The sequence below is a fragment of the Folsomia candida genome, unplaced genomic scaffold, assembly GCF_002217175.1.
Source record: "Folsomia candida strain VU population unplaced genomic scaffold, ASM221717v1 Fcan01_Sc045, whole genome shotgun sequence".
In the NCBI taxonomy this organism is placed as follows: domain Eukaryota; kingdom Metazoa; phylum Arthropoda; class Collembola; order Entomobryomorpha; family Isotomidae; genus Folsomia; species Folsomia candida.
The window spans coordinates 467419-489456 of NW_019091237.1; the positions used below are offsets into that span (position 1 = coordinate 467419).

The 22038-nt window shown below is 40.7% G+C and overlaps 1 protein-coding gene across 1 annotated transcript; it reads right to left on the minus strand.

Moving 5' to 3' along the window:
• Positions 1-31: 31 nt before the first annotated feature.
• LOC110861750 (motor neuron and pancreas homeobox protein 1) lies at positions 32-20122 on the minus strand. The gene is made up of 5 exons (XM_035844953.1): positions 17569-20122; positions 16726-17019; positions 1244-1404; positions 161-450; positions 32-56 (listed from the first exon to the last, which is right to left on the minus strand). The coding sequence occupies exons 1-5, from the start codon at positions 17948-17950 to the stop codon at positions 32-34; spliced, it is 1152 nt and encodes a 383-aa protein (XP_035700846.1). The 5' UTR covers positions 17951-20122.
• Positions 20123-22038: the final 1916 nt, after the last annotated feature.

The window sequence follows — 22038 nt, forward strand, 5'->3', positions numbered from 1 at the left end:
TTGCCCCTGTCCTCCCTGTCCCTGCATATTATTATCCTGCCCCCCCAGCGGTGACCCTGGCAGCGGAAGCGGAGATCCAGCACCACCACTACCCCCCAACTTCTTATTAATTCCCCCCGTCCTGCTAAAACTCGTATTATTATTATTATTATAAAGTGACGATGACGACGACGACTTTGGGGAGTGGTCATCCCCGCTGTGATGATGGTTATGGGCGTGGGAGTGGTGGTGGTTATTGTTGTCGCTTCCCCGTTTCCCCCCACGACCCCCACCGCCCCCACCCCCACCACCATCTTCGGAGGAGGACATGTGGTGGTGGTTATCGGAGGAGGAGTGTTGCTGCTGCTGCTGCTGTTTCGCGGAGGACGACGATGACGACGAGCGCGCCTCTTGCTGCGCCTTTTTCGACCGTTTCCACTTCATGCGACGATTTTGAAACCAAATTTTGACCTGAGGAAGGAAAATAAAAAAACTTGTTTTGAAGCCAAATTTTGATCTGAGGATTGAAAATAAAAAACTCGTTTTGAAACCAAATTTTGACGTGAGTTTGGAAAATACAAAATTCGTTTTGAAACCAAATTTTGACGTGTTTAGAAAATAAAAAACTTTTTTTGAAACCAAATTTTGATCTGAGTTTGAAAAATAAAAAATTCTTTTTGAAACCAAATTTTGACCTGAGTTTGGAACACGATAAAACAAAGAAAATCTTGTTAGTGCGACGATGATGACTTTGTTTTTTGTTGGGAGAAGGAGAAGAAAGTTTTTTAGGGTGCCATAAATCACGCCTCGTGTCAATTAGCTTATTGGGCGAGAGAAAGTTTGCGAAGGAAATATTAGTATTGAAATGTTGGAGAGGGATTTGTCTCGCAAATCATGCCCGGAAATTTATAGGGTAGAAATTATGACTTTTATTTTTTTTTCGGGGGGAAACATGCATCCTGGTAGGCAATTTGGTAAATAAACTTGGTTGAAATGATGCTTTCTCCACCTCATATTTCATAATTTTGAGAAATTATCCTTCATATTTCATAGTTTTGAGAAATTATCTTTTTTTCGGAAACCATGCCTGATTAATATACATAAATAATCTGCCAGACTTTGTTCACCTTTCACCGAGCTATTTATCCACCAAACCGTGCCCCCTCCTCCCCAGAAAAAAAATCATGGGCTTATCGGGATGCATACATATATAATTATGACATTGGTCAAGATAAGTAAGTGGAGATAAGCAGGTGGGTGTTACCTGGGTCTCGGTGAGCATGAGTGACGTCGCGACCTCGAACCTCTTTGGTCTCGATAAGTACTTATTTTGTCGGAATTGTCTCTCGAGTTCGAGGAGTTGTTGTGAGGTGAAGGCGGTCCGAGGGCGGCGTGTCTTCCCCAAAAGGGCTGCGGAGGGACCTCCTACAAAAGTAAGGAGACGACATGAGCCACTAAATAACAAATAATAACCACACCCATCAGCAAAACTTACACCATCTAAAAACATCAATTTTCTCATTCACATATTACCCGGGTTTTATCTAATTCAGGAGCAAATTTATTCATATGCAAATAAGTCAAATATTCACATCTTTGTCGAATAATAGATGAATCATTTGCCAAAACTTTAAATTTTTAAAGTCATAGATCAATTCACGTCAACCTTCGTGTAAACCTGCGAAACTTACAAAAACTTTACGAAGATGTAATACGTGTTTTTTAGTTCGTAAGCTGATCTTCATAAACTTTCGTGGTTACGGAGTTACGAAGGGTGACGTGGATTGCCTCTGTGTAAAAAAAATTTCGGAAAATTTTAGGAACAAATGCTTATCATACATGGATTAATTACTTGTTGAAATTCTCTGATCTCTGATTTATATCTCATTTTGTGTGAGACCCAGAAAGGGATTGATTCCCATCTAAATAATTTCTCCAACAATGCGGTAGCCAAAAATCAGATATGCACCTTTTCCATCCACCAGTAAATATTCTCATTCTTATTGCACCACTACTGACTTTTGACTCGGAAATCAAGAGCGGTTCCACTTACGGGGGGAAGCAGTGGCCGCGGAAGCAGTGGGGACATTTGGGGGAATGGACGTGTTTATATAAGATTATGCCAACATCGAACAACCGTGGGGACATGGCCCCCCTGTCCGCGGCCACTGGTCGAAAACGGCGAAGGGGACGATGACAAGGATGAGATAACAACAAATCACTTTCCGCCAGCAACAATGGGAGGATTATTGTTGGCGCGGACAAAAGGTTGGTGATGATCTGGAAAGATCTCATTTCATTTCCTTGTTGTGTCATATTTTATTTATTGCGGCGTGGAGGACACGCATTTAGCCAAAGGACGCCCCACGGAGGACCCTTTTTCGCCACCAAATAAGTCATTATAAGACCCAAAAGGGATACAAATGCTCATTTTTCATCATCCATTTAGTGCAGAACGGTTGTAGAAATAAGAGGAATGGGAAAATTATAGTTGCGTGATTAGCATGCAACAAATATTTAGATATTTTTTTTAATTTGTCGTTGATACTCAAACTTTGTGGACACAGAGTACTTAAGTTTCCAACAAAATTTCTGTATGCCAAAATTTTCTAAATATTTTCCCTAAGTAAAAAATTAATAGTAAATATTTCACATAGGTTTTCTAAATGTCCTAAATATTTCGACGATTTTTAGACAAATAACGATTAATTTTACGTTGAAAACATTTGTCTTGACAATTGGAGTTCAAATTAATTTCAATAATTTCATTAGTTACAAAATATATTTCTAACTTTTCATAGATAAATATCAATATTTTGTACATATGTATGTACATATTTCACCCGAAAAATGTCAGTATTTCGCTTATGTTTAAAAATATTTACAAATCTTAAATTCTTTAAAGATAAAAATTGAATTGAGGATAATTTTAAGAACTGTATTTAAAAAGTAAATTCGTCAAAAAATGCACAAAAATTCATCCTTTCGTATTAAAATTAAGTTTTTTAAACTGAAATATTTTTCACAGTTTTTCATAACTACGTATTCATCCACCCAATATTTAGTAATTCTAATTATGTAATGTAGGCATCAGTTAGTGAAAATGACGCTTAATTGATTCATGCATTAATTTGATGAACCGATAAATTAATTCTGTCCCATTACGTAATAATTTTATGGTTTGACCCGTTCCACAATTTTGGTGGGGCACACTCTTTTTTTCTGCTGATTGGCATATCACCATTAAATTAGTTGCGGACGTAGCCAACTTTTTTTTCGTGGTGGTTTGGTTGCAAATGACGCAAAAAATTAGTGCCGGGATCCAATGTGCATTATCCTTATTACTACTATTACTTATCGTAAGATATTATTAGGGGAGGAGGTTGCATTGCATGGCGTGGAATATTTTACCATTTTTCCAAAATCCCTACCCCCCGTCCCACCAACTGTTTCTATTGACAAAAGAGTGTCATAAATGCATTTCCCCGTGTGTGTAATCATCCCATTAGTGAGCGAGGAATAATTACGACTTGCCGACATACTTTGTCAACAAGGAAGCAGAGAGTAAAGAGAACTAAATCGCGTTATGGATCGAGGACTGAAAAGTAAGTTGTACAATGTTTACAGTTTAATATTTCGGGTGCAAGTAAATCGTAACTTGGAAGAAATAAGGGAGAGAAAGTGGTTTCTTGCTTGCAGGGATATATTTTGACCTGGGAGAAATGCACGGTGCAAGAAACCACGCCCTGCCGTGGTAAATACTTCATACGGCCCGTGGCTGGATGGCGTGTATTTCTCCCACTTTCTCCCAGTTTCTTGCACCTTCTCGCACCTCTCATTTCTCGCTTTGCAGTCCAAGAAATGCAGCAAACCCGCAAGAAACAAAACACTGGGCAGGATATTTACTTATCGGGGGGGGGGGGCATACATTTAAATGAGGGCAAATCGAGCAAATCGGGCCTAAAATCCCCTCAATTCTATCGAAGAAACAAGAATAAGAGACGAATAACAAGCATTTTTAGCTATTTATCAAGTTTTCCTACGACCCATTTAAACTTCTGCACGTATTCGCATACATAAGGACCATTTAGTAATAAATGCCATGCCCAAAATGCCCTCAATTTATCCCATACGTACAACTTTGCCGATCTATTCTATTCAAAACTTGATTCAAATTCTATCCTTTAACCAACCCGTCTAAAAATAACTATGTACTTGTTACAAAAATGGTATGGTCCCATAAATTTCTTTCCTCTTGTCACCTTTTCCTCCCTAATTACAAGGCGGTACGTGCCCCCATTGTTGCGTCGTAAGTGGTTCCTTTCCTCTCCTGAATGGAGAGGTTAAACAAATTGACACCGCAAAAAAGAAAGAAGAAAAGTCTTTCAGAAAATAAGTAAATATCCAAATCCGTTACATACTTTTGTCTAGAGAGAGATCGGAAATGTGAGGAGAGATAAATCACAAGTGGAGAAATTCGTGGTCTGGTGAAAATGCGATCTCATATTTCATGTCTTCAGAGAGTGCAGGATTTTGATAAATAAATAAATAGGTAGCAGGCAGGCAAGTACGTACAGTGGCCGCGGAAGCTGTGAGGACAGAGGGGGACGTTAAACATTGTAAAATAGTGGAGGGGACGGCTTTGTATAACGCGGAGAAATGATAGGGATACCGAATAGCCTTAGTGACATTGTCTTTCTGTCCTCACCCTTCCGCGATCACTGTGAATCCTCCATTTATGCATCGCTAGTGACCGCGGAAGCCGTGGGGACATTAACATCGTAGAATATGTCAAGGGAGGGGTTTGTATAATGATGGGGACACCGATTCATTGTCCCTCTGTCCCCACACACCCTTCCGCGGCCACTGATTGGCCAAGTACATAAGTGAGTGAATCAGGACACTAGGGTTTTGTGCGGGTATGAGAGTGGTGGTGGTGGCAGAGCAGATGTGCGGAGCAGGAGCGTTTCTGGGGCCTCCTGCGGTGTGAGGCAAATCTCTGAAATTAAATTAGCATCAGAATGCCATCAAAGAAGGGTCGGAAGTCGAAATTTGTCTGCTAATAAATAAATCGTCTCCCACTTTCCCCTTAAGTGAGTGCTGCTTGTGCTTTATAGTAATTGGTCAAACCGATGGATGGATGGGGTGTCAAACTGGGGTCAATATCCAGCTCACTAATTGTAAGAATGCAAGTCTCTCATCATATGCGATCCGATTTTGAGGAAATTAGTGTCAATCGATGAGAAACTTAATTAGCAATTCGCGAAAGACACGATCTCCTCATGGGTATGTTTAGCCAAGATATTTGCATCCCAAGAGGAGAAAACGCGCTATAAAGTCGACAAATTTTACACTTTCTAAACTTACTGTGCGTTTTCTGCAAATATCTCGGCCAAACGTGCCCATTGGCAGATCCTGTCTTTTGCAAATTGCATCCTAATCAAATTTGCGATCGATTGACACTAATTTGCTCAAAATCGGAGAACATACGCTCGGATATGTACATTGTAAGAAGACGGATAAATGTACAGGTTAATTAGATTGATAAGTATATAGATGGATAAGCCCCTTGAAACAACTGTTACTAATGTCCCCCAAAATCTCCTTATCCAGAGACTCGGTAGTCAATCCCACATATTTTCATTCCATGTACTCACAATTTTCTCAATTTTCATAACTTACATATTTCATACGTAAATAAAATATATTTTTACGTTACGTAATGTAAATCATTGTTATTTCTTCGCATCACAGAAATCACCAAGAGAAGAATGTCTTCGCAACGCAACGTTCCTCCCTCTCCCACATTGATCATCTCATCTCTGCTCTCTCAATCAAAAACTGAAGATAGGAAATGTAAACATTCCCCTTTTACGTAATGATTTCGCCCGAATAATGATTGCAAATTTTGATTGCAAATTTTTCCACATGAATCCACACACAAGAGCGAGGCGCCATTATGTGGCATGATCTTCTTGATTTTCGTCGTCGTCTGGCTTTTACTTTATTCCGTCCACGCCGCCGGAGAATTTTGATGCACCGAGAGCAAATTAATATTCCGAGCGGAGCCCATCTTCCCAGATCTCTTGTGAAAATATTGTAATGGAGGAGAACAAGAGAACACGAGAACAAGGACAAGGCAAGAACGAGGAGGAGATATTCCTCTCCTCCGTCGTCATGATCGTGCCGTTATGCTAAACTAATGTACAAACTAATCATCCAAATATGTATGGATGGATATCTGGCTCGCTTATCTTATCTTATTTCTTCCCCTCCTCCTCCTCCTGTGCAAATATGAAGAACGTTCCGGATTACGTATTTTAGGACGTCTTAGACAGAAATTGAGTCCTTTTGTACCTAATTTAATGCCAGATTCGGGGTCGTTATTTAAATCGAAATCAAAGTAATTTCTTCGGATTTTTAGTGAGTACGAAACAATGGTTTGTTATCATCCAAATGTGGATATCTTACTCGCTTATCTTATTTCTTCCCGTTCTCTTTCTGTGCAAATATGACGAACGAGAACGGATTACATATTTCAGGACAATGGGGAAAGTCTTAGGGAGAAATTGAGTCTTTTTTTGTTCCTAATTTAATTCCAGATTCGGGGTCGTTATTTAAATCGAAATTGGAGTAATTTCTTCAGATTTTTAGTCTTAAAGTAGAGTGAGAGTACGAATTACGAAAGAATGTGCCCCTTATTATCTTCCAAATATGTGTATCTTACTCGCTTGTCTTATTTCCTCCTCCCCTCCTCTTTCTGTGCAAATTATGAACGTTCCCGATTTCGGAGAAAGTCTTAGAAAGAAATTTAACCGTTTTTTGTACCAAATTTAAATCAGGTCGTTATTTGAATCGAAATCGGGATAATTTCTTCGTTTTCTTTTGCTTTAAACGGGTGAGAGTATCGAAACAATGGTCTGTTATCTTCAAAATGCGTATGTGGATGGATATCTTACTTATGGATGGCTTCCCCTCCTTCTCCTGTGCAAATATGAAGAACGGATTTGGGGGAACGTCTTAGCCCGAAATTGAACCCTTTTTTTCAATTCACAGCCGTTATTTAAATCGAAATCAGAGTAATTTCTCGAGATTTTTAGTTTAAAACGAGCCCAATGCCTGTTTAGAATTGGGAATCAATCCGTATTCTGATTCGACCATTATTGTCAAATCGGGAGACTCGTCGGTCGGGAATTATGGGATTTTGAAGCAACAACGGAGGAACAATGTCCCCACAATTTCCAATCCTTCGTCTTCCTCGCAATGTGTTATCCAGTGTTTCGCTTTTTACGGGTGTGCTACATTTCTTGCAGTGAGAAGGAAGAAATGCAAGAAATGCGAGGTGCACGAAACTGGGAGAAAGTGCAAGAAATAAGCGCCATTTAGTCACGCGCCGTATGAAGTATTTACAGCGGCGGGGCGTCGTTTCTTGCGCCTTGCATTTCTCCCAGGTCAAAATACTCACCTGCAAGAAACCACTTTCTTCCCGTTATTTCTTGCACGTGGTCACTTTCTGACATTTCATTTCTTGCATTTAAAAGTAATCAACGCAAGAAATGCGAGGTGCAAGAAACTGCAAGCAACTAGTTACTTGCACCCGAAACCCTGCTTTTCTTTTATCGTCCCCCCCCCGTTCCTTCCGCGGAGCCTGATCTATTTCGTTCTAGGATTGGATGGGATGGCCCATCGCATCGTCGTCGTCGAGGGCATTGTAAAATATTCATCAAGTTTTGTTCGACTCAATTGATACTTTGGGATATATACAAGGAGGTAATTTTCACCATTTTTACGACCACGACCACCACCACGCCACGATATCGCTCTTTTATCCACCAAGTGCTCCCATTTTCTTGACGGGATGGGTGTAATTCGCCCTATAATTCAATCCCACCAAACCAATTTGTTTGAATAAAAAAGGAGAGAAAGAAAAGAAAAGAACGGATTTCGGAGGAAACCGAGAGTTGCGTCATTTTGTGGGAGCTTAAGGTGTGTGCGCATAGTTTTGTATGTATGCAGGTAAGGATGACTTTGAAGGGCATTTCGCTCAAAAAAGGCCTTCTTGGTAATTGAGACTACATACGCTTCATGTATTTTAGTATTTCCTACTCATTTGTATAGTTTTAAGATTTTGAAATTTTCAAAAACTCGATAGGATTAGTTTGTCAAAAAAACCCTTACAAAAATTCTATTTTCTATGCAATCATATACGTATGTAAAAAAATTAAAAATGCATGGGTTAAATATGTAGCAAAATTTTTACATTTAAAGAGCATATTTTAAAATTTATTATGCTACACATTTTGCTCTTCGTGCTTCATAAAGTGTCGAAAAAGCCAAAATTTAACAAATATTGGAACCCTTTTATAATCAAACGAAATACATATTTCAATTATTGAGCGATTAACACCAAAATACGTTCATGTGCCTTAAAAAAACTCGATGAATATTTAAAGCCAAAAAAACATTCAGAAATTTAAGAATAATTTTGTACATCAACATTTCATAGATTTATGATTAGAGGACCTTTCAGGACCTAAAATCATCTCGGACACGACGTAATATTTATGACAAATGTTTGGTGAGTGAAAGGGTGTGGTGGGTGGTGGGCTGTGGATTAGCGTCGTGCCGCACATGGCGTGACGACTAAATAGTCCGAGGAATAAATAAGGACCCTTCGAGACAAATATTTTCATACCGCAGCCACCACCTCCAACAATTAATCCCTTCGTCCCAGGAAGAAAAGGTAAGGTAAACATAAAAACCCAGCCCGTGTCAGGTTGTTACTAATAATTGATGTGAGTACCACCACCACAACAACTTATTTTATTTTTCGACAGATTCTGCTCATCTTCGACCTTGCAATTCCTTGTTTTGCATATTCGTTATGTGCACAAATTTCAAGTTTTACGAACGTGATCGATAGACAGACAGAAATCCTGACAAGGGCCTAAAATGGCTTATTTGATCACTGCCCACTGTGGAAAAATACCTGCAAATTATTGGTACTCCTCAATCTCCAAAGAAATATATATGCACATAATTTGGCTACAATTCAGATCCCTTGATAACATCAATTTTTTCCGGAATTACCATAAGAAAAATTACTAAATATGTAGCTCTAAAAAGGCACCCCTCAATCTCCAATTGTACACAAATATGTACAAAATTTCGCCATATTTGTACAATTCAGATCCCTTAAAAACCTGACATCCTAAATCCGTTCTCATTTTAAGCAAACTGATTTTTTTTACCGAATAAATCACAATTTTTATTACATCCACAACAATTTAGTTGTTGATTACGCCTCGTACTTACATTTATAATTTACGATGGAGCGAGTGAAGTGAACCCATCCTTCGTAATACGGAATCCGCTAATCTGCTCGTCCTTTGTGTATGTGAAGCTACATATTTGGGTCCACTTGAGCCTTTTACCGTCATCCGGAAGGCATTAAGAGGACCCATTGTTATGTTATGATTTGGGTGGAAATTGCCCAAATAATAAATAAACAGACGCCTGCACCCGTGCCATCGGAAGAGGGGCCACGTGCCGGTTGCGCAATTAGGCGGAGGAACGCATTCGTATTTATTTATTTATTATTCATCTCGGTGTGATAAATGACACGGGCTAATGGTCCTCCCGTTTAATGGGAAATGGGCACAATAATCTGTCCCATGTGGAGGACCGACGCGTGCACATTGGACGACGACGACACTGCTATTTGGATAATTACATGTGGCAGATATTAAGGAAATTCATTCACGCAAGCTTTGGTAACTTTGCAAAATAGATATTGAGCCAGTTTACGGAGGCCTTGGTAACTTTGTAAAATCCGTAAATTTCTTAAACTTACAAATTTTTACAACTATTTCGAAGGAAAATTAGTTTCCAAATTTTTGTGAACTTTTGCTCAGATCAAGGGCGTCATCTCTTTTTTACGTAAAATTTTATAAAATTATTTTACAAAACGCACCAATTTTACAAAATTATTAATCCCTGCGTGAATTACCCCATTATAAAAAAGTTGAGCATAGTTTTGTTCAAAAAATTATTCTTATTTTTTGTAAATATTTCAGCTATATTTTAAATTTTAAAATGTATGTGTGTTAAGTCATCCTCCAAAACCGATTTTTCGGATTTTGTAAAACCGATGTAACACCGGCTTTCAATTTTATTTAAAACTGGTGCTAGGAAAATTCCCAAAATTGGAAAAACCCGTTTTCAAAATCTTCCCGTTTTCTGCATCCTATTTTATATCTCCACCAAGTAAATTCCGTAGTGTTCCAGAGCACGGTAGATTTCCCCCGTGTTTTGCGTCCCTTGCTAAAATATGTGCATGCCAAGTAACTAATTCCGCCTAATTGGAATACTCTCCATCTCCTCTCCTTCCTCTCCTCGCTCCTCTGGAGTGAGCACATTTTCATCACGCCATGAATATTCAACGAGCCCCGAGTATGCAAATCAAGCCCAATCAACAACTCATAATCACCCATTACATGACGATAAGCAGATTTCAAAGCTATCCATCCAACCAGCTTAAAATCACATCTCCTCCTCCTCCTCCTCAACTCATCCTCACAACCGACGTCTCCCAGCGTATGCTCTCCCAGTTCGACCAAATTAGTCTCAATCCATGACAAATTTGATTAGTATGAAATTTGCGAAAGACACGATCTCTCAATTGGCACGTTTGGCAGAGATGTTTGCATCCGAAGAAGAGAAAACGCACCTTAAAGTCGACAAATTTGACCCTTTCCAACTTTACTGTGCGTTTTCTCCTCTTCGGATGCAAATATCTCGGCCAAACAATGGAAATTTGGAAATCGTTTCTCTCGTAAATTTCATATCGGTTAGATTATGGCCAAAATATCCATCACAAATTTAAGAAATATGAAATTTGTGAAAGAAACAATTTCCAAATTTCCATGTTTTGCAGAGGTATTTGCAATCAAAGAGGAGATAAGTTTGCAAGGTGTAAAATCTCTCTACTTTTCGGCACATTTGCTCTTCTTCGGATGCAAATATCTCTGCGAAAAGTGCCCATTTGCATTGGGAGATCACTTCTTTAGCAAATTTGAAACGAATTTCTTAAAATTGGATCGTCTACGCTGGTCGACCTCCATCCCTTCCTCATTATTTTCTGAAAACGTGACATCGAAAGGATTCCAGCCCTTCTTTATTTATCCAGTCGCCCTCCTCCTCCCCCACTCAGTTTCGTCCACTTTCGTCCAACGGGTTGACATATCCTTTTTGTGGTGACAAAGCACTATAATAAACTGCTTGACATCCACTTTACGTAATGGTCGTCGTGGTCGTCCTGCTCTGCTCGGGATGACACTACCGGAATTTCAAGTGACTCCTCCATCCTCTCGTGTCGTGTTATTCTTATTACTTAAAGTTTCCAGTGGCCGCGGAAGGGTGAGGGGACAATGTCCCCACGATTGTTCAATGTCCGAATCATCTCCCCATCTTATTGAAACTCTTGGCTCCCCAATATCCTACAATGGCAATGTCCCCACATGTCCCCACAGCTTCCGCGGCCACTACAGATTCACACGTAAAGGGAGGATTACCAGTGGCCGCGGAAATGCGCGGACAGAGGGACAATGTCCCCACGGTTATTCGTTCGATGTCCGCATCATCTGCCCATCTGATATAAACCCGTCCCTTCCCTACTACCCTACAATCTTTATGTCCCCCCATGTCCCCACAACTTCCGCGGCCACTGGTCGCCTCGCCTGGTCAGCTTCGGCGTGTAAAGCAGAAGAGCAAACAGAGTTGGTCGTTTTCTCCTCTCCGTTATGAAAACAGGAGAAAAATTGACTTGTTGACTTAAACGACGAAGTGTGGGCACGTTCGTATCTCTACGATGTCATCACATCTTGTATATTTTTTTACGGAGTGGGGATAAAAAGATGATGATGGATGACCAGACAACTCCTCTTTCTTAACGTGATGGAGAGATAGACAATTTGGCCAGTGTTTCAAGGAAGGCCACCACTTGCAAGAAATAAGGGGGGGGAAAGTGGTTTCTTGCAGGTGAATATTTTGACCCGGGAGAAATGCAAGGTGCAAGAAACTACGCCCTGCCGCGGTAAATACTTCATCAGGTGCGTGGCTGGATGGCGCTTATTTCTCCCACTTTCTCCCAGTTTTTGGCACCTCGCATTTCTTGCATTGCTTGTTTTTCAGCGGAAGAAATGTAGAAAACCTGCAAGAAATGGTTTTTTACAGCTATTTTGACCCGCAAGAAATACACGGCGCTAAAAACTATAACCGCTGGAAATTTTTCAGACGGCGCGTGGCTAAATGGCGCATTTTTCTCCCAGTTTCTTGCACCTCACATTTCTTGCATTGCCTGCCCCCAGTGCCAGAAATGCATGTCGCAAACCCGCAAGTCTCGAAACACTGCCCGTTTTCTAACCTGATGGAGAAAATAGAATCGCAAGACAATTTATTATGTAGAGCGCAACCCGTCGTCGTTCTTGGTGGTGGTGGTGGTGGTGAGATAGCTTGAGGAGGATAATAATGAGACTTTGTTAAACATCCGAAACTAATTGGACGGTTCGGAAATCAAATTAGCTAATTGGCCAATCCAACCCTAACCGGGCGAGGAGAAGGAAAAGTCACCCAGCCCAGTGCACGAGGGGGAGATAATGGAAATCCGAGCGCATATCTACCAAGCGGAGGAGGCGGAGGGTTCCATCCATCCACGACCATTAGATTACGTACGGCCCGATAAACACGGGCTAAAAGTATGCCTCACTTGACGCAAGGGAGGCTTTGTCCATGGGAAGTTAAGTCCGAAGGGGTGGTCGCCATGCTTTTTGGCGTCGCCGTGTCGCCAGTGTTTCGCATTTTGCGAGTTTGCTACATACATTTCTTGCACTGGAAAACAAGTAATGCAAGAGATGCGAGATGCAAGAAAGCGCAAGAAATAAGCGCCATCAAGCCACGCGCCGTATGAAGTACATATTTACAGCGACGTTTCTTGCACCTTGCATTTCTCCCAGGTCAAAATAGCTGCAAGAAACCACTTACTTACGAGTTTGCTACATACATTTCTTGCACTCAAATCAAGCGATGTAAGAAATTCGAGGTGCAAGAAAGCGCAAGATCGGGGCGTCGTTTCTTGCATTTCTTGAAGGTCAAAATAGTTATAAGAAACTACTTTCTCCTCATAATTTCTGCATATTTGCACCCGAAACATATATAAAAACTGATCGAAAACTAGCCAAACGCTCCCAAAATTCTGATAAGTTTTCATTTTTTCCTTAGAAAAAAAGCATCCCGAAACTTTTGACCATCACCATCATCCTCCTTGATTCGAGAAGAAAGTGATGATGACGATGATTTTCTTTCTCTCTCCCATTTCTATTTTATTAGTTGATGTTTAGTTTACTGATTTGATTCCAGTCGGGATTCGGGACGTAGATAGATAAAAAAGATCAGCACTTTTTCCCCTTTTCGGACCGAATTACGCCTCAAATTGCTCATTTTCCCAAGAAATAGGCGCACTCAGGCGGACAATTTGTTGACTCTGACAACCAACCAACCAACCCCGAGACGAAAATCCGAGACACAAATCCTCCACCCAATTATCAAATCATCAATCAGCCCAAGGAGGATTCAATCCACTAAAGATAAGCATTATGCAGAGACAGAGACGACGTCGCCGTACGTTGCCATGACGACGGATAGTCCATCGTCCTCCAATCTGCGACAGATTAGGGACCTATCGGGATATAGAGACTTGGGCGGGCGGGCGTTCTTGGAGAAGAAGAAGAAGAAGAAGAAGAAGAAAAGAAATTAGATTAGTCGGAATGGGAGTATCTCCATCACGAGGCAGGCGGACTGATTGTGATTGCATTATTTCACGCCACGCTGGTTTTTCCTCTCTCTCTCTCTCTGTCTCTCTCTCTCTCTCTATCTGTGTCCTGTCCGAGGGGACGATCTCGCCAGGGTTTCGGATTTGCTACATTTCTTGCTGTGCAAAGAAAGCAACGCAAGAAATGCGGGGTGCAAGAAACTGGGAGAAATATGCACCATCCAGTTACACGCCGTATGAAGTATTTACAATGACGGGGCATCGTTTCATAATCCGTGCATTTCTCCCAAGGTCAAAATGTTTACCACTTTCATGCCCTTATTTCTACCAAGTGGTTACTTGCACTTGAAAAACTAGGTACGCATCTGACGTGAGGTGCCCGGTTTCCCCCGGAATTTAAATTTATGCCACCTATTTTACAAGAAATCCCGTACCCAGTGTTTGTTTTTTTCGGGTTTGCTACATACATTTCATGCACTGCAAGCAACGCAAGAAATACGAGGTGCACGAAACTGAAAGAAAGTGCCACAAACGTGCGCCATGTGACCACGCTCTGTATTCACTATTTACAGCGGCATGGCATAATTTCTCACGCCTTGCATTTCTCCCAAGTCAAAATGTTTACCCCTGTTCAAAAAAGAACCACTTTCTCCCCCTTATTTCTACGCGAAACCCTGTCCCCGAAACGGAACACCAAGACGAAGCCAACAAACCAAAAAGCGAGGAGGAGGAAATGACAACAAATGACATTTCAGCAGGGAAGAGAGAAGAAGACAAATCAAATTATCTAATGGGAGATGTGCTTACTCTCCCCCCACTCACTCGCACAAAGAGGGAGAGGACATTCGGAGCACACCCTCTAAAAAAGTGGAGTGGTCATGATGTGTCCATTTTGGATGGACCAGCACCACATTTTATTTTATTTCATCTTTCACTTTACCCACCAACGAGGACTAAAAGGTTGTAAATACATCTTTCACACCCGTGTTTATTATGTACTTGACTTTTTCAAGGGGGGAGCCATCCTGGTTATTCGTGGTCTGGTCATATTCGATTCGATTGGATTGACGTTGGACAGGGAGAAGAGTGCACTTTTTTGTATGATTTCATTTTACGATGAGAGACAAAGAGTGAGGAAAAGTGGTGAATGTTTTAGGATTGAGGAGTTAAACAGTGAGAAATCCGGCAATAGGATGGATGCATGTACAGGGACTGCGGATTTGGGATGGGGACATTGGGCCGTATGTATGCATACGAATAAGTAAATGCTCTTCCTTCAAAATTTCTAGCGAGAAAAAACAATGTAGCAGGGAAATTTTGGAACAAAAGCAGTTAATTGTAAGGCCCAATAACTTGGAAATTCTAAGTTCCCAGGAATTTTATAACTTAACAAAGTTCCATATTTTTTAAAAGCCGGGATATAATTAGACGAGTTTGTGTACCTGGTAAACTGTAATTGATGTAGCTAAGAGAGGAGTAATTTTGCTATGCAAATCTGTTTTTAATGCGTAATATTTCCAAAACAACGCCTTAGTCAAGTGATTAAAAATCATTACACAAATTTCATACGCAACCGAATATTTCTAAAAATTAACTGTTATCATGTAGGTTAATGAGATTGGAAATGCCTCTACTGTCCCCACCTCCGTTCTGCGGTGCCTGCATGCATGCCTGCCTGGCTGGGTGGATGGAGGGGAGAAGGGTTATTATTAACGGATGGTGGAACAAAGCCCGAGCGAGAAGGCTGGGATGGACTGCCCCCAAATTTAGGGAGGGCAGACCTCACTTTTTTTCTATCCCACCAAAAACCCTGCCAGAGATTTCTTTCAACTCGATGTACTTTATGACGTTTTAAATACTTGCTCCATTTTATTGGTTGGCAGAGAAAAGTACCGGATTTTATCAATTTGTGGGGCGGAGGAGATTTTCATGATAAGTAAGTGCGTTGAACTGGGGGGAATATCGTGGGAGGGGAGAAACTAACTCCTCATTCCTCATCAGTAATGGCGACGGATGGGAGAAAAATTGGAATGGATGCAGACAGAGAGAGAAAGTTAATCTAATTACGTGTCTAGTTTCCTACCCCGAAAGGACGCCACCCCACGAAGCAGAGGAGAAAAAATGGTAATTAAAGATGGCGCATGTATGTGGAGGGAGGACGAAAGTTAGTATATCTGTTGGGTCAAGGGGGTTATGACCTCGGAATGACCTCAACAATAAAGAGGGACATCTTCCCCCCGTTAAAAAATTATCTCCAACCAATATCCTTCGCATTTTAGTCAAAATTGAGAATATCATCCCATTTTATGAAGGGATATCCCAATCGGAGCCAAATTAGTGCATCGATTACGTGGTCATGTTTTCTTTTCGAGAAAAAGATATGAAATAACATAGTTTTAAAAAAATATGTAGGAGAAATTTAGAAAAATATTAAACCTCAATTGTTCTAAAATAATATGAGATGCATAGTCCAGCACAAGGCTGCATAATCTCAAGGCAATTCTAACTTCATTTTCAGAGAATTTTGCAACTCAATTAATTTTATATGCAATTGTTTTCCGTAATTATACACGTAATTGCGTAAAACCTATTGATTATCGTTTGCTTTATCGGTAGAAACAATACAATTCCACCCAAAACAAAATAAGTTTTGTCAAAATACAAAACAAAACAATTTTTCGATTTTTTCAGTAAAAACCAAAATTTTGAAACGAAACAAAACAATGCGAGTCGCACGGAAGCAGAGGGACATTTTACGCCCAGAAATTCATAATAAGCCCCTCCTCTTCCTATCTCATTATGCTAATGTCCCCCCATGTCCCCCCATTACTTCCGCCGCCAGTGGTCGCACTTATTCCACAATTTTATGCGCGTGGTGGTGTTAAACAAATTGTTCGAAATTCTGATAAGGTACTCACCCGTGAGGTCGGGGAGTCTTGGGTAGAGCATGCCATTCCTGGCGAGCCACTCGAGCTGGAGGTGGTGGGCGTTGGCCACGCTGAGGCCGACGAAGTGGGAGTGCTGCTGCTGTGACGAGGGCGACGACGACGACGACCGCTTCATGTCCCCACCACCACCACCACCCCCGTTCTCACCCGAGGAGGAGGATTGCTGCTGCTGGTGGTGTGGGTGTGACTGCTGCTGCTGTTGGGGGTGCAGGTGTGCGGGGAGGTGGAACGCGGACGAGGTCGGAAAGTGGTTCAGACCAGAGGCTAGAAAGAAAAAAAAGACCAATATTTTCATTTAAACGGGACACATTTCATGGATGAATACCGAATGAGTTGCTGTTTTTTATGAAATCAGTGACGCAGAAACGTGAGAAACTCAAGAAATGCGAGGTACAAGAAAATGTAAAAAATATGCGCTATCTAATCACGCGCCGTATGGCGTATTTACAGCGGAGGGGCGTCCTTTCTCGCTCCTTGCATTTCTCCCAGGTCAAAATATTTACCTGCATGAAACCACTTTCATGCAATTATTTCATGCAATTGGTTAGTTTCCAATGTTTCGTTTCTTGGGGTTTTACTACTTTTTTTGCACTGCAAACCAAAGCAATGCAAGAAATGCGAGATGCAAGAAACTGCCAGAAATATCAAAATATAACCCACTTTCTTCCCATTATTTCTTGCAACTGGTTACTTCCTCCACCAGAAACATTACGAACACATATGAAATGTGTCGAACTTACAGACATCCCACCATAAATTCATATTCTAAAATCCTCCCCCCTAAAAAACCTGAAAATCCCCCCCTCTACTCACCTCCCCCACTCGAATACGGGAACAATCCTCTCGCCGCCGCTGCCGCCGAGACGACGGCCGGATTAATCTGGTGATGCTGCTGCTGTCCCCCACCCCCACTTGCCAAATGGTGTGCATGGTGGTGGTGGTGGGCGTGATGGTAGTCGTCGAGGGTGTGGCTGTTGTGGTGGGCGTGGAACGGGAGCAGGCCGCGGATCGAGACCACGGGCGAGTTGGACTTGGAGTTCGTCTCAGCCGCCTCGGAGCCCGGGGAGATTGGGGGCGACAGCGAGGAGCGCGACGGGGTCGAGGAGGACGGCGACACGGGTGGCGACGCGACCACCTCGCGACGTGCCGGCGCTAAAAGGACATCAATTCGGAACGATTTCTTGGAAGAGGACATTTTTTCAAAGGGTGGATCACACTGCCCCGGAAGTGTAGACAAATTTGTTAATCCATGGGGAGAGATTCGTAAAAAGTATTTTTAATGAGGTTTTTATTTCGAAAAACTGTCCAGAATTTTATATTTTTTAAGAAATAATTTTTTTTAAGAAACTTTACCAAGTTTTTTAACGAAATCTGTTGCTTTCCGTCCGTCTCAAAAACTTGGGGTCTTAATTTTGTGTACAAATTACGTACAAAAAAGTTAATCGATTAGCAGAAATTATTTTGAACGAGGATTTTGTTTCAAAAAAGTGTCCACAATTGTATACATTTTTTTCGAAATTATATTTAAAGAAACTTTACACGTAAGTTTCCTAAAATTTGTTGCTTTCCGTCCGTCTCAAAAATTCCTTTGTCTCATTCACTCACTAAAAACCCGTGTTTTCTGTTCGTGTTCGTACTTAAATAAAATATGGTTCAAATTTTTTTCAAAATTTTATCAAACCACAATTTCAATTTTTATTTCTGGGTTTAAGTTTTGCCTGATTTTTATATAACTGACTTTCTCTCTCTAAAAAAACACTTTTTCCTTTTCTAAAATCTTGCACGATTTTTAGTCAAATTTTTCTGTCAAAATTTCTTTAAGACGAGAACAACATACCGAAATCTGTCGTATTTATTATTGACTTCTTTCTTTATACAAGTTTTTTTAGTATGCGAATTTTAATGTCATTCACGTCACGATTTATTGCACAGCCTTTGTCACCACCACCACTTGCGTAAAAAATCGTCCCGTCATGACTAATCCCCGCTATAAAAATTTGCAATTATTTATTATTCCAAATTTTTTTTTCGGGTCGCTATTAAATCGAAGTTAATAATTAGCTATTGTTTTTTCTTGCATACACAAATTGCGAAGTGGTGGCGTCACCAGGATAAATAAAATTTGTCTCACTTTCACTCTTTTTGGGAAATATGGAATCCTGAAAATGAGACTTTTTTAGTTGAGGGGTTTTTTTCTGAAGATTTTGAGGAGGTTTTTCTTTACGTTTTTGAGGAGTTTTTTTAAAATTAAATAATAATTGGTTATTGTTTTTTTACACAAAAATTCGTAAATTGTTGCGTCACAATTTTTTAAAATTCGTCTCACTTTCACTCCTTTTAGGAAATCTTAGATCCTGAAAATGAGACTTTTTCTTTATTTGAGGTTTTTCCTTAAAGAGGTTTTTCTTTAATGTGGTTGTTTTTTTGTTACAAAATCTGAAATTTTGTCCTCAAAATGAGACTGTTTTTCTTTTGAGGAAATTTTTCTTTGGCTTTTTGAGGAGTTTTTTTTTCTTTGATGTGTTTGGTTTTTTGGTTATGAAATTTGAAAATGAGACTCTTTTTTGAGGAGGGTTTTCTTAAAGAGGGGTTTTTCTTTAATGTTGTGGGTTTTTTTGGTATGAGATTTGAAATCTTGTCCTCAAAATGACTTTTCTTTAGGTTTCTACTTGCTTTTTTGAGGAGTATTTTGTTTAATTGGTTAGTTTTCTGCTGGTTATGAAATTTGAAATCTTTTCCTCAAAATGCGACTTTTTGAAGAGGTTTTTCCTGTCTTAAGGAGGGTTTTTCTTTGATGTGGTTAGGTTTTTTGTTGTGCAATTTGCTTCGAACGTGTTGAAGTGTCCCTTGCTTGGGAAGGACTAAGTGACTGTTGGGGAGGGTAGCACCCTTAGCCTCCTCGCCACATCTAGGCACCCGACGAGACGAGAGTTGCGGAGTGTGGGGTCGAGCCGTGATTGGCGTCCAGGCCACCCAGCTCTGCCCACTTCGGAGGTGGAGACAGCCAAAACGATCCAGCTCACTAAGTCCGTGGGCCTCAAAATAGCGAAAGTTTCCTAGACCAGAAAACTTACGTAAGTCTCGTGCCTGTAAGTACTCGCAGAAAGGCCTCCGATTTAAATTTGTGTACCCTTAAAATGGCCCTTATTTTATTTTCATGCTCTGTCCACTACACAACCCTTCGTACATTTATTTGGCTTTGCAAAGAGTGATTTTGACACAGAAATTCTGGAAATATGTATCGTCGTTGAGAGTGCATTTTGTTCACAACGAGGTTTCCAAATCCAGTGGGCCTCAAAATAGCGAAAGTTTCCTAGAGCAAAAACTTACCCAAGTTTCGTGCATGGACTTGCAGAAAGGCCTCCGATTTAAATTGTGTACCTTTAAAATAATGCTAGATTTTCTATTTTATTTTCCATTCTCTGCACATTGCACGACTTGTATTTGACATGGAAATTCTGGAAATATACCGATATTGAAAGTGCATCTTGTTCAAGTTTCCAAGTTTCCAAGTTCGGTAGGCCTCCAAATAGCAAAGTTTCTTCGAGGGAAATCTTACTTACATAAGTCTCGTGCGTATATGTACTTGCAGGAGGCATCCAATTTAAGCTTGTTCCCTTAAAATGGCATTTATTGAACTGCACTGACATTTATTTTGTTTTCATGCTTTGTCCATTACACAACTCTAAATACATTTTTTTAACTTCTCAAAGAGTGAATTTGACCCGGAAATTCTCTACATATACATAGCGTCGTGTCTACGTCCAGGTTTCCAAATTCGGTGGAGCACAAAATAGAGAAAGTTTCCTTCAGGGAAAAATTTACCAAGTCTCACACGTGCACTTGCAGAAAGGCCTCCAGTTTAATTGTGTATCCTTAAAATAATCCATAACTTCTTGACTTTATTGTTACACTAGCGTATAGCCCGGCCAAGGCCGGGTTCTAGAGTTCCAGTGGGGGGTGTGCCCAAAGCGAAAAATCCGTCATGCTATACTTTAAATAATTCCCAGTGGAGACTTCGTCGTACTACATACATACATCAGAGTGAGGGTTTGCCCCAGTCATACTGCATTTTAATTAACCTGGTCACAGTACAATTTGATTTCCCCCTGTGGGAGTAGTTGAATAGCTAATTACTTAAATTCCCGTCGTGTGGGAGTAACTGCATAGCTAACTATTTATATTCCCGCGCTTCACGCTCCCGTTCAGTTCCATAAACCCCAACTTCTATAATTAACGTCAAACTATTGACGGATTCGGATTCAGCGTCAAAAATACATTCGAATTGATATGCGACATCACGGATAAGCCATATTTGGCTGCCACGGTCACGGGAAGGTCACGGGGGCCTCGGAGGTCAAAACCATTAATGGCTTTGGATTCAGCGTCAAAAATACATTCGAATTGATATGCCACTCGCTGTGGGTGGAGTTTCTCAAACTAAAATAATTAATTAATAGTGTTTATCACGATCACTTATCATGATAACCACTATTGATGAGTAATGATGGTTGGTTGATCAGTTGATGTATGTATGGGGTAGCAGTTCATGCATTCATGCATGCAGTGTTTGCTCCGCTTCCTTCTTTGTCTCCTCTACGGGGCGACTTGCATTGACTTACGGACCGACCCAGAACTTAACACTGTCATTTTATGGTAGTGATATGTACATATGCACTCTCCATCACACAGCTCTACTTGTAAAGAACGAATTTGACACGGAAATTCTGGAAATATGTATGTATCGTCGTTGAAAGTGCATTGTGTGCGAACTCAAAAAGTGCCTGGTGCAACCATGTGCAAAAACCCTTGTATGCATCTTTGTCAATAAATGCGTATACGTTATATGTCCTTGACTTGTTCGCGACCTCTTCATTGGATTTCGAGGTCACTCCACCACCACGCCAGATAACCCAACGACCGACATGAAAGTATCCCTACATACAGATGACATGTTTCATGTATATGAACTCTATTCAGCAGTGGCCGCGGAAGCCGTGGGGACATCTGGGGGACATTGTCATTGTAGGATAGAATAGGGGAGGGCCGGGTTTAAATAACAACACAGGCAGATAATGCGGACATCAAACAACCGTGGGGACATTGTCCCTCTGTCCCGACACACGCTTCTGCAGCCACTGCTATTCATTGAATAGTTACCATTTCGCAACGTTATTCTTATTATGACAACAATTCTGCCCAAAAATCGTTCAATTAAAAGTAAAAAACATAGCAAAGTCTACATACATTCAACCATAACTCATCTCTAGTATCTTGCATAAA